This window comes from Podarcis filfolensis, assembly GCF_964270895.1.
Source record: "Podarcis filfolensis genome assembly, chromosome: 14".
Classification (NCBI taxonomy): domain Eukaryota; kingdom Metazoa; phylum Chordata; class Lepidosauria; order Squamata; family Lacertidae; genus Podarcis; species Podarcis filfolensis.
In genome coordinates, this window is record NC_139616.1 from 5,953,987 (window position 1) to 5,968,258 (window position 14,272).

The window sequence follows — 14,272 nt, forward strand, 5'->3', positions numbered from 1 at the left end:
CAGCCAATAACAACATGCACCATTTTAGGTTGGATTAAAATAAGACACAATTTACAGTGCAACAGGGTTGGTGTAGGCATTAAGCCTGTATCCACATGATCAACCAGCCTGCTGGTTGATGAGCTGACTTTCAACAGCTATGGTCGGACACTGCTGAGGTTCCCCACAGCATGACCTGCTTATAGCAAACTTCCCCTGTCATGAGCTGGTCTTCTGGATAAAAACCCTCCAAACCCTCCCCTGACACTTCCTTTCAAAGTATCCAACCCAATGTCTCTTCTGCCAAAGGAAAGATGTGACAATCTGAAAACTGATTCAAAATTTAACAACGTTAACATTATAGGGTGGGAAGCTCAACCTTAACACCGAAGTGGAATCAGCTGAGTGGGTCTGCCTCTTTTATGCTCCTGGGGAAGGACAGACCTCTGAAGTCTTTTCTCTCTCTGGTCCAGAACCTATGCCCCCTGGAAGGTGAACAACAAGGGAATTGAATCAAAGGTCCCAGTTCCTACCCTCTAACTGGCTGCGAGGTGTGCATATCAGCTTGCATTGGGCAGAAGGTTCCCAATGCTGCATGCTTCCTCCACAAGCTGCACCAGGCCACAATGCCTGCTCCCAGTAAGCTGTGTACAGGGTGATTTAGGGTTCAGATGACAAAAGGCAAACATGGGTGGAACAGATATGGCTCTTACCTTTGTACCAGAGACTTTATTTTAGATGTGCAAAAGTTTTCTTTCTACACACACACACATCTCTCCATCAAGGAAAGAGGCATTAACATAGCTCAATAACACACTCCAGCCAGGTGAAAACATTCACTGAGAGTGAAGAGCAGGGATGGTGAGGCGTGTGGTTTGGGGAGGGTTTTTATTCTGGGCAAGTCTTGAAGGCTAGATGGAGAGGCCTGGGCCTGACATTCCTCATTCCTAGTTCAAAAGGTACTCACTGTGAACATTAGCCACAGTGCAGTCATAATGGCCACATTTGGCCAATCATATTTTGATTTAATATGTCAAGATATGGATGAGCCTCATGGTTTAAAGTTGACTTTATTTTCTGGCTTGTTTGGAAGCCATTAACAACAGTTCCCCAGTTTGAATGCAATGGAAAGTTATAATTAACTAAAGACTTCCCTGCTTGTTTGCTCACTCCTGCAAAAGAATAGCAGCTGCGTATGGGGAATGACTCTCAGCTTATTAAACTAAAAAATGGTTTTTAAAAAACTATACCTATGTTCACAATGAAAAGGGAACAGGAAAGGAAATTTCATGTGGGAGGGAGATGGAGCAAGTGCACATTCAAGCATGGTGAGGTCTGGAAGTGGGGAAATTCACATGAAAGGAAAAGTGAAGCCATGAACCTATGGAACACTGGTGACTTTTTAAAACATGTTTTCAGCTGCCTTGTTGGTGTAATTTTGTATTGTCCAATATACGGTTGGTTTTGTGCATTGTACTCAGCTCTGGTATCTTACAGATGAAAGGCAAGTTACATTTGTACTGTACCTATTTTAATGAAAGAAATGAAATTCCAGATATGGCAACATTACCCTGAGCACATTTCAACCTGGTTACAAGTTCATATAATGCCATTATCTTACTCTGGTACCAGAACAACTCAATTGTGTTTCTTGAACTGCAAAGAAAACGCTTTTTTCACACTGACAACATAAACAGGATAATTCTGGAATTAGGAATGAACACAATTCAGTTCAACATAACAGCTTTACATCCTCTGACAAAAGCACTTTAAAATGTCTAAATGAATATTAAAACGCATCTTTCCACAGCAAATTGTTCATTACTGAATCACTATCAACTCTTGTTAGACAAAATTTCTAGCTCCTGCAATGTACAAGATAATTAAAGTGTTTAATAGCTCCATCATCAAAGACAGTGGCAATTCATAATCTGCTATCTTTTCAGGGAAACATGCTTATGGCTGAATATGATATACAGAAACAATATCCCGTTGACACATAATTCTCTGTTTTTAATAGTGCTTGTAAGCCAGGACAGAAATTATGAAATATGTTTGTTATCTCAGTTCTAATACTATATAGTTTAAAGAACTGTGAAAAGCAATTGTTGTACTCCAGTTGAGCAAGGGTGAGCAAATCACCAAACTCAAATCAGCAAAAACTGGAGCCTTAAGCAAACAGTCTGAGACTCTGGTACAAGAAATGAGGCCAGCATCAAATTTGCTGTAATATTGTAAAACACATCAACTGCCTTTCTAAGAATATCTCACAACTCCAATGACACTTATATTAAAAAGTAAACATAAACATCAATACAGCCTTACACTTAAAGCTGTCATACAATCTTATAATACGAACAGCAGCCTAAAGAAAAATTTCACCTGCTGCCAGGCAAGAGTATGATAATAAATGGAGCAAAAGACATGTATGACAAATGTAGCAGGGATGATGGGAAGTAAATTCCTCAGAGTATGAAGCACAAAATTATAACCAAGAGTTTCACCTAACTTCAAGATCTTCTGGTTTAGACACTGTCTTCTATCTTTGGGGGGGGGTCAGCAGGGATGATGTTTGTGAGGCTTTAAACAACTCCCACTTTTACCATGAACGGGGGAGGGGGATTTCCAAACAGGATGCTAGCTTTGGAGAAAATGTTGCTACTGTTAAGATTTCACGCCATGGAACAGGCATTTGATGGTCAGCTCTGCTTATGAACATACTTTGTGCAACCCAGTCATTTGTTTCTCTGTTTGTGGAAGACTAAAGCAGAAAACAAAGGTAAAATGGAAAGATCTGCAGAAGACCACCAGGATTTGGATTTATGTAATCTACTTAGATTACTGTGGCAGTGTCTTAAAAGGACAATATCCTCAAGAACACAAATAGGTCACATGCACCAGACAACATCAGTTTAGCAGACGAAGTAACATTATGAAGAATTCCTAGGCTACAGGAACAAGCTAAACCAACTTGCCTCAACAAATATTCTACAAATCAGTGCAATTGCTACATTTAGGTCACACAAAAAAGAAAGCAATCAAAGCAGCATTTTAAGACAAAGAAAACAACCTATCCAACAGCTAAGCATTCTCTTAGCCATCTTCACAACACACAGGATGAAGCGGACCCTAGCTCACGAAAGCTCTTGTTCATCTTTGTGGTGCCTTTTTTGCTGGAATTGCTGTTACTAAGTCATCAAGATGTAACTATACTTTGAAAAACAGAAAAAAGCAGTTCCAAGTTTTGATAAAGCATAATAGAAAGCATTCAAATACTTTTCAAAGCAACAGAACAAAGATACATATTAGATTTACTGTTGGTGGTTTGGCCTCTTTCACAAAGCAGTATAAAATCCCTAGACTAAGAAGTTGCCCTGTAAAGCAAATGTGAAGTGCAAATACCCTGTGTTTACAGGAACTACTATCCATCTACTAAATGGGAAGAAAAATATCTCAAAGCCAGAGGGGCTTTGATGGGCTACTCACAAATAATTACCTACTTACCCATCAGATTTGAGTTCATGAAAGGTGTCGGGGACAATCCTTCATCGGGGCCTAATCGACTATCATTCAAGTGATCACCATAATGAGGGCTGTCTGTAAAACCCTATGGGAAAAGAACAGAGTATTTAACAGATTATTGGGCAGCACTACTAATAGAGTTCAAAGATACTCTTCTAATTAAATGCAGAGATACAGTCGGTCATTCTTCAGTGGGTTGGTCTTCAAATCTGCGAATCACAACAAACACACAAATGCTGAGCCTCTTAGCACTTTGTAAACGCCCTTTTCCCTTTAATTGTACAAGAAAAACAATACTATAAATGAACTTCAAAAGAAGAGGCTCCAAAGGGTTTGATAGCACACTTAAAATAATAATAATAATAATAATAATAATAATAATAATAATAATAATAATAAATAATAATAATAATAATTTGATCGCAAGGCTCACAAAGTGTCCTAAACACAAATTTTGAGATTCAGGTCTAGCCACATCTACAAGCAGAAAAGTTCCTAGAAATTAATTAGCAGTGGAAGAAATTATGGCATCATGACAGATTTAAAGAAGGAATTTCACTACTTTGAATGCCACATAGCCACATGAAGTTACCTATTGATTTGGAATCTTATAATATATATAGCACATGGTACTATCAAGACTGTATCATCCAGAGAAACTCTGGGGTTGGGGCTAGGGACCATGTGCTCTCTCCCACCTCCCTTTCTAGCCTGTTCCTCACCACAGAAGAAGTCACCAAACACATTTATTTCAGTACATTACTTCCACAATCATGGAATTATAAAGCCTGCAGCAGTCACCAAGACCTTCAGTGGTGGTTCAACGCCACCTGTAGCGAGGCAGGATGAGAATAGTGCCAATGGCCTGCTCCTGCTATCTTTGCAAATGCAAACTCAGGGAGAAAATATAATATGAACAGAATCCAAGCCTCATCCCCAAATGCAGTTAAGCCTAAGTCCACGTAGCAGCAATGCTCACATTCATATTTTGCTAGCCACATTTATTCCTCCCCACCCACTGTCTCCTCCCCGCCATCTGACCAATACATACTGCTTCAATCTGCAGAACTGGCACTGTTACAGGTACTTGTTCCACGGTTGTGAAGAAAACAAAATATTTTCATGTGGCAGCACATATGCTTTGGAACTCCCTGCCTATTTGCATCAGGTAGGTGCAATCTCTTATAGTCGGTGTACTATTTCTGGTGCCTGCATAGAACATTTTTGTTTAGACAAGCCTATTGAGACATGTATAATAATAATAATAATAATTTTATTTATATCCCGCTCTCCCCAGCCAAAGCTGGGCTCAGAGCTTTGTTACAGATGTTTTAATCTTTTTTACTGTTAATTTAATTATTGTATATGTTTTTAGCTTTTAGAAGTTTTTTATTGGTAATTTTAATATCTCTTATAAGCTGCTTAGGTTTTACTCCAATCAAGTGGTGTAAAAAAATTGTTAAATAACTTCAGGGATGGTGACAGGAAGCATCTACAAATTGCTGCTATTCTGTTTCATTGTACAAGAGATGGGGAGGTATCTTTTCCTAAGATCAGAATTTGAGGGCATAGGATTTGGAAGGGGAGGAAACATAATTTTTGTATTTACTGATGTTTTGCTTAGAATGTCACATAACCAGGTTCTTTAAATTTCTTGGCATTGAAGCATTAAACAACTTCTAAGACAGGCTCAAGCAAGAGAGTAAATTGCTCTGGCCTGCAGCAATAAGAAACCACCCAGAATCCCTAAGGACTCTGAAATCATCAATCACTGAACATTCATCATTTTCTAGGCTGTGGGCTTGAATTCAAGACGACATTAATGGGGCTGAAATAGGCCTCCCTATCTTTGCAGGCGTGCTGTCAGTTCAACCAAAGGGCTAGTAACTAAGGGCTAAATATCTGTCAGATTCCTACAACTGCTTATAGATGCATGTCACAACTTTCTGCTATACTGCCTGAGCATTTATCTTCTGGGAGCCCCAGAAGATTACTCACTTTACCTACTTCAGAATCAGCGATACACATGTGATAGACATTCAGAAAAAATCTTAGTGACATTTACAACTTGCTTATGACTACAAGGGTGTCCTCCGGTATCCGTGACCTGGCCCCATCTGTCAGACAGCCAGCAAGTAGCAGCAGCTGCCCAGGAAATGAGAGGCTCCTAGCCAAGGTCACTGACTGCAGTTTATTTTATATTCAAGTACAGAAGAATATTATAAGACACTAGCTGAACAAAATAACTTGCAGAGTACACCATCTATCAAGCATAATCTTTTAATGATTTGATCTTTTATCTAATTAATGCAGCAAGACTCAAAGTAACAAGTCACAACTCTCAAGTTTTAAGAACCAAAAATAAAACACCAACAGTGGGGAGAAGTGAATCACAATCTATAGCTAACTGAAGCCACTAAATACTGCTGAAGCTTTGCTAAAGAATACAGTTGTGTTCTAGAGTCATCCTGGTTAGCAATGGTATGTTAATACTAGTTTTAATATTGTGCATTGTTTTTCCTGCATTATCGGCTTTGCTAGAGAGGGAGAAAAGCATGCAAATAAAGACAGGAGCCTAGCTATTATAAGCAGCCTGGAGGAAATGAATTTTAAAAACAATCAACAAAAGCTGGTTGACAGTCTTTGAAATAAAACATTAAAATGAGCGTCTAAATTTAAAATGAGGTGCTCATAGTTGTCTATATTCCCCTTCCCACTCACCATTACTGCAGAACTTCAGATATTACTAAAATAAAGTAATAAACTTGTATATGTAATATGAACAGTGTGCTTGGCTCTCCACAAAACATAACATCCATATGGCTCTCTACTCAGAGGGTTCCACAACTCAAAAAACAGCTAACACAGGGTGGGAAAGACGTGGGAAACTAACGCATTCATCGTGGGGGATGAGTGTAGAAAAAAACCAGTCAGTCACAGGAGCCCCTACCATAGCACCCGCTCAGTGACAGGGAGTTACTGAGAAAGCCATTAAGATAAGGGAGATTGGGAAAGAAATTGTTTCTAAGAAACAGTTGGCAGGCTTCTCAAGTTACTATCGATAAAAACACAAGCCACCTGAATTGTACCCACAAAACTGTGCTTCAGAATGCCTTTTCCATTAGGTGACATCCCCACCACCTCCACGGAGCACAACCTGCAGCCAGTAAAGCCTTGAAGTTAGAAACTAGTGAACTGTAAAGTAAAGAATGAGGTCTTAACCACAGATCAGTTTGTGAAAAAGAACTCTTGCATCCAACTGATACCAGACATTTTGTATATCATAGTTCCAGGAGTATATTCCAGCTACAGTGGTACCTTGGGTTACATACGCTTCAGGTTACATACGCTTCAGGTTACAGACTCCGCTAACCCAGAAATAGTGCTTCAGGTTAAGAACTTTGCTTCAGGTTGAGAACAGAAATCGTGTTCCGGCGGCGCAACAGCAGCAGGAGGCCCCATTAGCTAAAGTGGTGCTTCAGGTTAAGAATAGTTTCAGGTTAAGAATGGACCTCCGGAACGAATTAAGTACTTAACCCGAGGTACCACTGTATATAACTAGCTGACCAGGTATAGCCTTGCTTCACTTGGTCACATCCTGGTAACCTCTTTTGTGGAATACTACAGTATTTTGTACAAGGAACAGACTGGATATGGTCCAAAAATTTCAGCTGGTCTCAAATATGGCCGAAAGGTAACCAAACAGGGTTGGGTTCTACAAATTTATAATCCCTATAATGGCTCCCAGACTATTTCCAAGCACAAATCAGTGTTGGTGCCAACAAGGCCCTTTTTATTTTCCAGACTTTGAGAGACTCAGCAAGATTTTAGATCATGTTCTTAGCTTTACTGTTTTATCCTCCATGCTTAACAACTCAAGAGTTGTTTTAATTCATTATACCAATTATTACATTACTTGTCTTATTGTTGTTTCTAAAAGTGATATTTTGCAAACTTCCCTGAGAAAACTTTGTTATATGGTGGAATATAAATGAAGAAGCATGTATCATTTATTCAGTGTTCCTAAAAGTTTCTACACTTGGGCCTTTGTCTTGGAATGTAAGAATTTGCTGATGTTCAGACTATTTGTCCATCTAGCCTAGAATTTATGTTGTGAACCAACCTGAAGGCTTCGGGTATAGTGCGGTATACACATTTAATTAATTAATAACTGTCTCCTCTGAAAGGCTTCAGCTGCCCCGAGTTTCAGACAAGTAAAAGCCTTTCCCATCACTTGCTATCTGAACCTCTTGACTAGAGATGCCAGAACTAGAATCTGGAAACTGCTGTGTGCAAAGCAGCTGCTCTGTGGCTTCTCCTCTAAACTCATAACATCCCTTCTGAAACAATCTGCCCCTTTTAAACTTACACTGTGTCTACCACCCCCACCCAGCTGTGCATACAGAATCCTGCACACACAGTGATGTGTGCAACCTGCTGCTGACAAGGATCTGTGGACTGGTACATTAACATAACACTGGTATTTGAACAAGACTAGAGCAGGGCATACCAAAGTTCTTCCTATAAAGAGAGGAGGATGGAGATGAAGTGTCTATAGCCAGAAGTGCACTGTGTCCCTTGCCTGTGCTCTGCAGCTTCCCTGCTTAGCATAGTAGTTTAGATGGCTGCAATAATACATTTCTGCTAAGAGTCGAGTCTGTGGCTGTCTGCTGCACAAGCCTTTCTACTACTAGAACTTTGAACCCACCTTTGAGCAACTCAAACTTTTGAGAACCATCTTTTTTTTCACTTTAGAACTCCAGATGCAAGCAAATAATTACAGAGAAAACAAATCCCACCTCCTCATGTTTCAGCTTCTCAAGAGCTGTTGAGAGATCTGAGCTTTTTCCAAGGAGGCCACCATTTTCCTGTAAGCAAGGAAATATTCAGAAAAATTAGGGCAAAATTAAAATAGCATTTATTAAAAAAAATTAATATTGTACCTCACTTTAAAACAAAAGTCTGGCATTTAATGATTATGCTTAACAAAACAAAGAAAAAAGGTTGCTTACTGAACTGTTCAAGTGTTTGGTAGTTTGTTTCGCACTCCTATATATGGAGCTGCATTTGCACATGGACAAGAGGTGGAACCTTCCAGAAGTTCTAAAAGGAAGGGTTGGAGCTCCCCTGCTTTCAGCCATGTGCCTTGCGCAAAGCAAGGGACACTCTGTTCACCCTCTCCACAGTACAGGCACCCTTAATAGATATTACCACCTGGACTTGAGACAGAGTCCACATGATAGAGCCAGAAAGTGTGACATATGACTGGAAAAGAGTTGGTTCTACGAACAGCTAGAGGTAAGCAACCCTGTTTTCTTCATGGTCCCTGTGCAGTACCTCACATGAGAAATTAGCAGGCTTGTTTTGTCACACAAACCACCACCCTGGCTGAACCAATTCTTTCTTGAACGTGCAAAAAAATAGTAATAATCACAGATCTGGAGTATACAAACTAAAACAATCCTTTATGGATTGCTTGAATGAAGTCCCTGAATGTTGCATTGTAGAAGCAACATTGGAATAACCCTGGCACAATGGACCTTGAGAAGAACTAGGCACATTTTCCTCTAGAGACTACAAAACTCTAATTGCCCTCAGAAGCAACTGAAAACATGTCTGTAAAGAAATGCAATTGCCTTCCAGGTGTCTCTGCAGTCAACAAAATTGTTTTGATAACCGATATGGAATTAGGAGTGAGCAGTGGGATAGCCAGCCTTACTGATATCACCAAACTATTCAGGGATGTAAAAACAAAAAGTGATTGTGAGGAATTCCAAAAGGATATGGTCACCTCACCTCAAAAAGGATATTGTACTGCTGGAAAATATTCAGCAAAAGGCAAATAAAACGCTGATGGGGATGGAGCATTCTCTTATGAGGAAAGGTTGATGCTGTGCTTGGGACTTTTTAGTTTACAAAAAAGGCAAGTCAGAGCTGACATGATAGATGTTTATAAAATTATCCATGAATGGAGAAAGTGGATAGACAAAAGTTTTTCTCCCTCACTCACAACACTAGACCTCATGAACATCCAATGAAATGGAATGTTGGAAGATTCAGGACAGATAAAAAGGAAGTACTTCTTCATGCAACACATAGTTAAGCTATGGAGTTCATTCCCACAGAAAGCAGTGATGACTATCAACTTGGATGGCTTTAAAAGGAGATTAGACAATTCATGGGGGAGAAGGCTATCGATGGCTACTAGTCACAATGGCTGCGCTCTGCCTCCACTGTCAGCAGCAGTATGCAGTATGCTGCTGAGTACCAGTTTCTGGAAACCACAGGAGGGCAGAGTGCTCTTGTGCTCAGGTTCTGCTTGTGGGTTTCCCACAGGCATCCGGATAGTCACTGTGAGAACAAGATGCTGGACTAGATGGGCCATCAGCCTGATCCAGCAAAGCTCTTCATGTTCTTATCTCACCCAACTGGGTGAATGGACAGTAAAATAGTAAATGCAATTCAATTCAAGTGTAAAGTGATGATTATGTATTTATAAAAGTATTTATATACTGCTAAATTACAAAACATATCAAAGTGGTTTATACATTAAAAAGAAAAAAGACATCGGGGCAAAAATCCTCATTTTACATATACACGCAGGGATTCTGAACTGCTGGTGATTGACCAGAGATGAGACCTTGAGATCACAGTGCATAGTCAATGCAGTGTACAGCAGCTGTGAAAATGTTGAATTCCATGTTAGGGAATGTTAGGAATTGGCTAAACTGTGGAATTCACTCCCAAAAGATGCAGTGATGGCCATCAATTTCAATGACTTTAAAAGAGGGTTAGATAAATTCATAAAGGCAACATAAACAACAACAAGGTTAACACAGTGGAGTAACCTCACAGGATCTCAATTCATTTTAGAGGAGACAAGGACTGAACTTAGAACAGGAAGAGACAAGACACCCAGGGACCATCTGCATCTCTATAGCAGTCAGTACCTTCTGTCACATAGCACACCAAAGTCTCTGACATTTTAAACTAATGCTCAATGGATGCACAAGTATCTGCCATATGGCAGGGGGAAATCTCTTGTATCTTACCAATGCAAAACCAGCATCTCAAACTGTGTCTTGCCCAATATGACAAAAGCAAGAAAAAGATGTGCCTATGTCAGATATGACGCCCCTTGCGTTTGCAATTTTTGCCTACACCTGGAATGCAAAGCTCTCTCTAATTCAGCCACTGGTGCAATTTTATCTCTTGGTCTCACTGATGTATAGAGGACACTCTACAGCAGGGGTCAGCAACCTTTTTCAGCCATGGGCCGGTCCACCATCCCTCAGACCGTGTGGTGGGCCGGACTATATTTTGAAAAAGAAAAGAATGAATTCCTATGCCCCACAAATAACCCAGAGATGCATTTTAAATAAAAGCACACATTCTACTCATGTAAAAACACGCTGATTCCTGGACCGTCCGCAGGCCGGATTGAGAAGGCGATTGGGCCGGATCCGGCCCCCGGGCCTTAGGTTGCCCACCCCTGCTCTACAGGAGTGGTGGAGAACCTGTGCCACTCCATATGCTGCTAAGCTAAAACTCCCATCATTCCTGACCACTCGCCATGGTGGCCAGGGTTGTTAGGAATTGGGCTAAAACAACATCTTCATGTCCAGAGGCACCCCACCCCTGCCCTCCTGACGTATCCTAACTCAAAGTAAAAAGGTAATCATTTCCCCTTAAGTAAACAACTGTGATCTTTTATTTAACATTTATTAAACTATTTTAAATGTGCATACTATATTACTGATTCTGTAGAGCATTATGTTCACACTGTATTATATTTAAAATAACTGGAATTAACAAAGGCTACTATTGTTAAAAACTTTATAGTTTTATTGTATCTTAAATACATTACAGGAGATCCATGAACAGGATCTGCCACTTTTCAAAATGTCTGTAACTGTAATGTAGAGACGGGTGGTGACTGCCTGGGTACCTGGATATTTTGCAGAAAGTGGCAAGCTGTTCCATGAACAGATTTTACTCAGGTAACTGCAGGGAGGGGGGAGGGGCGAGCCCAGATCTCCTGCATATCTAGATTGGTTTCCATCACTGATGATAAATAATCATTTTCTTTAAAGAAATTCTTTTAAAATGCAATTAATAATTAATTTGTGCAAAGGTGTTCATCAATTCACCACTCAAGCAATCCTGCAAGATACAGGTATGGGCAGGAAGATTGCCTACTAATGTTTTCTTGTCTGCTGATAGATTAGTTCTAGGTACCACCTCTGAACCACAGACCGTATGCATATACAATAAATGCTCTTTTGTTAGCCATACTTCTGCCTATAATCAACTGTAGTCAAATTATACTCTTACCCTTGTAGGTTCATATGAAGGACTTGATTGACCACTTGCTCCCCAAGATGCAGCACCTGTTCGTTCTCCCATACCTAACAGTAGAAAGAAAGAGCACAGGCTATATAATATAATGCAAAGATTGGGGAAAATTAGATGTATACCATCATTCCATCACATGGAAGACAGAGCAAGCTTGTTTTTCTCTTGCTCTGGAAGGTAGGATTCAAGCTTTAAGAAAATACCAATTCCCATCCTGTTTATTCACAGCATTTGTAATCAAGAAATAGACATCCACTTTACCCAGTTGGAATTCTGGCCGTCATCGTTAATAGGCTTTGTACTGCTTCATTACCACCACCTTACACACATTTATTTATCCAATCTTTATTAAAAACCATTTATGCTAGTGGTTATCACAACCGTGTAAAGCAATTCATTCGTATTTTCATGATATGCTTGTATGACAAGGTACAGGCAGCCCCCCGTTTACGCAGGGGTTACATTCCGAGGCACCACGTGCATCAGTGAAATTGAGTATAATTGCAACACACTGAAAAAAAAAACGACAAACACTCTGCCACCATTCCACCCTTTTATTTATGTTGTTTCCAGGTTCGGTGCAATGCATGTATATACACTCACACACATACTGCACGTGCATAAATGGGGGGCTGCCTGTACCTCATTACCTAACGTGTTTCCCCCCCAGTAAATGCTTCTAAGCTCTTGTCTTTAAGAGATAGTAAATCACTTTTCCATACATACTTTCTTCCTACTAGTATCTTTGGTGTACCCCAGTCCATTTCTCTCTCTCTCTCTTTTAAAAGACTGCTCTTCTGTAATATGGTGTGCATTTGGTACGCAATTAACGTATTTTTCCGTGTATAAGACATCCCCATGTATAAGATGATCCCTATTTCTTTCAACCCAAAATTGAGAAATCAACATTTTGGATTTAGCTACTCAGTTTATTTTCTTAATTGGTTTACTTTGGCTCTGGTTGGATCATCGCCTGTTGTTGCAGACTTCACAACCTTGCAGCTAGGGACCTCCCTACCTGCTCAACCTCACATTCCCTCCCCTTTGCTAGCATCCTAGCCTTCAATCAACCTGAGCAGTGGGAGCTGGCTCGAGGCAGCACACTGAGGACGGGAACTTAAACAGCTGCATGGTGGCAGACACCTCCATGTTATTTCCAGGCTTCCCAGGAAGGAGTGTGCAGCTGAGGGTCTGGTGGGGTCAGTGATTGGTGAATCTTTCATGTGCTGTATGGAGAGTGACTGTCGTTTTTGGGGTGGCTGGGTGAATGAATGAATTAGGGGCATGGGTGCTGGTTTGGGTTTAATCCTTGGACGTTTGCAAGCTGATTTAACTGGGGCTAGCACCCCTTAACCACAAAACATTTCTGCGCAGCGTGTGCAGCTTGTTTGTGTGGGCTCCAAGATCTACTTGTTCTTGGGCTGGTGAGACTAAGCTCAGACGTGCTTTACCATACCAGGGCAGCCCACCCATCCCACCCCATTGGTTGTTGGCTTTGTGGTGTCTCTTTCCCCTCTCTGGGCTCAGAGGGCTTGCAAGCATCAGAGCGTGAGAGCATTGGGATTGGGTGTGTGTTAGTGGGTTTGCCTTGCTTCTTTCGTTGCTCACTTCGCGTCAGCTTGGTTGCTCTTCTGGGTTTGCTGTAGGGCTCCACAGAGTGTGCATGCCTGCTTGCTGCCTGAGTTAAATTATCCCGGTTTTTTTGGCTGGCTGGCAAGCAACAGTGTGTTGGTTTTTTTTAACCCCTGTGCATTCAACATCTGTGTATAAGACGACCCCCAATTTTTGAATAATTTTTTTTTTAGCTAAAACCATTGTCTTACACGGAAAAATGTGGTATCTGAGTTGCACTGGATATGGTATGCAGTTATTTCACTTATTAGATATCCTCTTCTACAGAGAACCAAAGCCACCCATAGCATTGTAAATATAGACACATCAGATTCATAAAGGCTCAGTCTCATTCCTCCTTACCGCCTGCCTTTTTCATTACGACACATGCTGTACTGACATTTCTGCCCTAAAGTCTTTCTCCTGGTTATTTCATGTCAAGTTAGACGCATCACCACCTCTGTCTCTCTCTCTGGCTCTGGCTCTCTCTCTCTCTCTCTCTCTGTGTGTGTGTGTGTGTGTGTGTGTGTGTACACACACACAAAAACACACGTTTACCGATCAGTTCCGGAATTACAGAAATCATCCCATTTTCTGATTTGATCCCAGAATGTCCCGTTTTTCCTTAGGACATCCCTATTCAGAGAAATGTTGGAGAGTGTCGTATGTGACCCCTGAGCCAAGAAGATAAGTAACTAAACAACCTTTAGAAGGCATCTGAAGGCAGCCCTACATGGGGAAGTTTTTAAATGTTTAATGTTTTATTATATTTTTATATGTGTTGAAAGCTGCCCAGAGTGGCTGA

At 40.6% G+C, this 14,272-nt stretch overlaps 1 protein-coding gene across 30 annotated transcripts in view; it reads right to left on the reverse strand.

Annotated features, from left to right (window-relative positions):
- Nucleotides 1–14,272, reverse strand: part of TCF12 (transcription factor 12) — a 141,706-nt gene that overhangs the window by 81,677 nt on the left and 45,757 nt on the right. For all 30 annotated transcript variants that reach the window (XM_083586474.1, XM_083586462.1, XM_083586464.1 and 27 more), the window contains 3 exons: nucleotides 11,836–11,909; nucleotides 8,301–8,369; nucleotides 3,484–3,586 (listed from right to left, as the gene is read on the reverse strand). In XM_083586474.1, coding sequence (XP_083442600.1) covers nucleotides 3,484–3,586; nucleotides 8,301–8,369; nucleotides 11,836–11,907 — 244 coding nt within the window. In that variant the 5' untranslated portion in view covers nucleotides 11,908–11,909. The remainder of the gene's footprint in view (nucleotides 1–3,483; nucleotides 3,587–8,300; nucleotides 8,370–11,835; nucleotides 11,910–14,272) is intronic.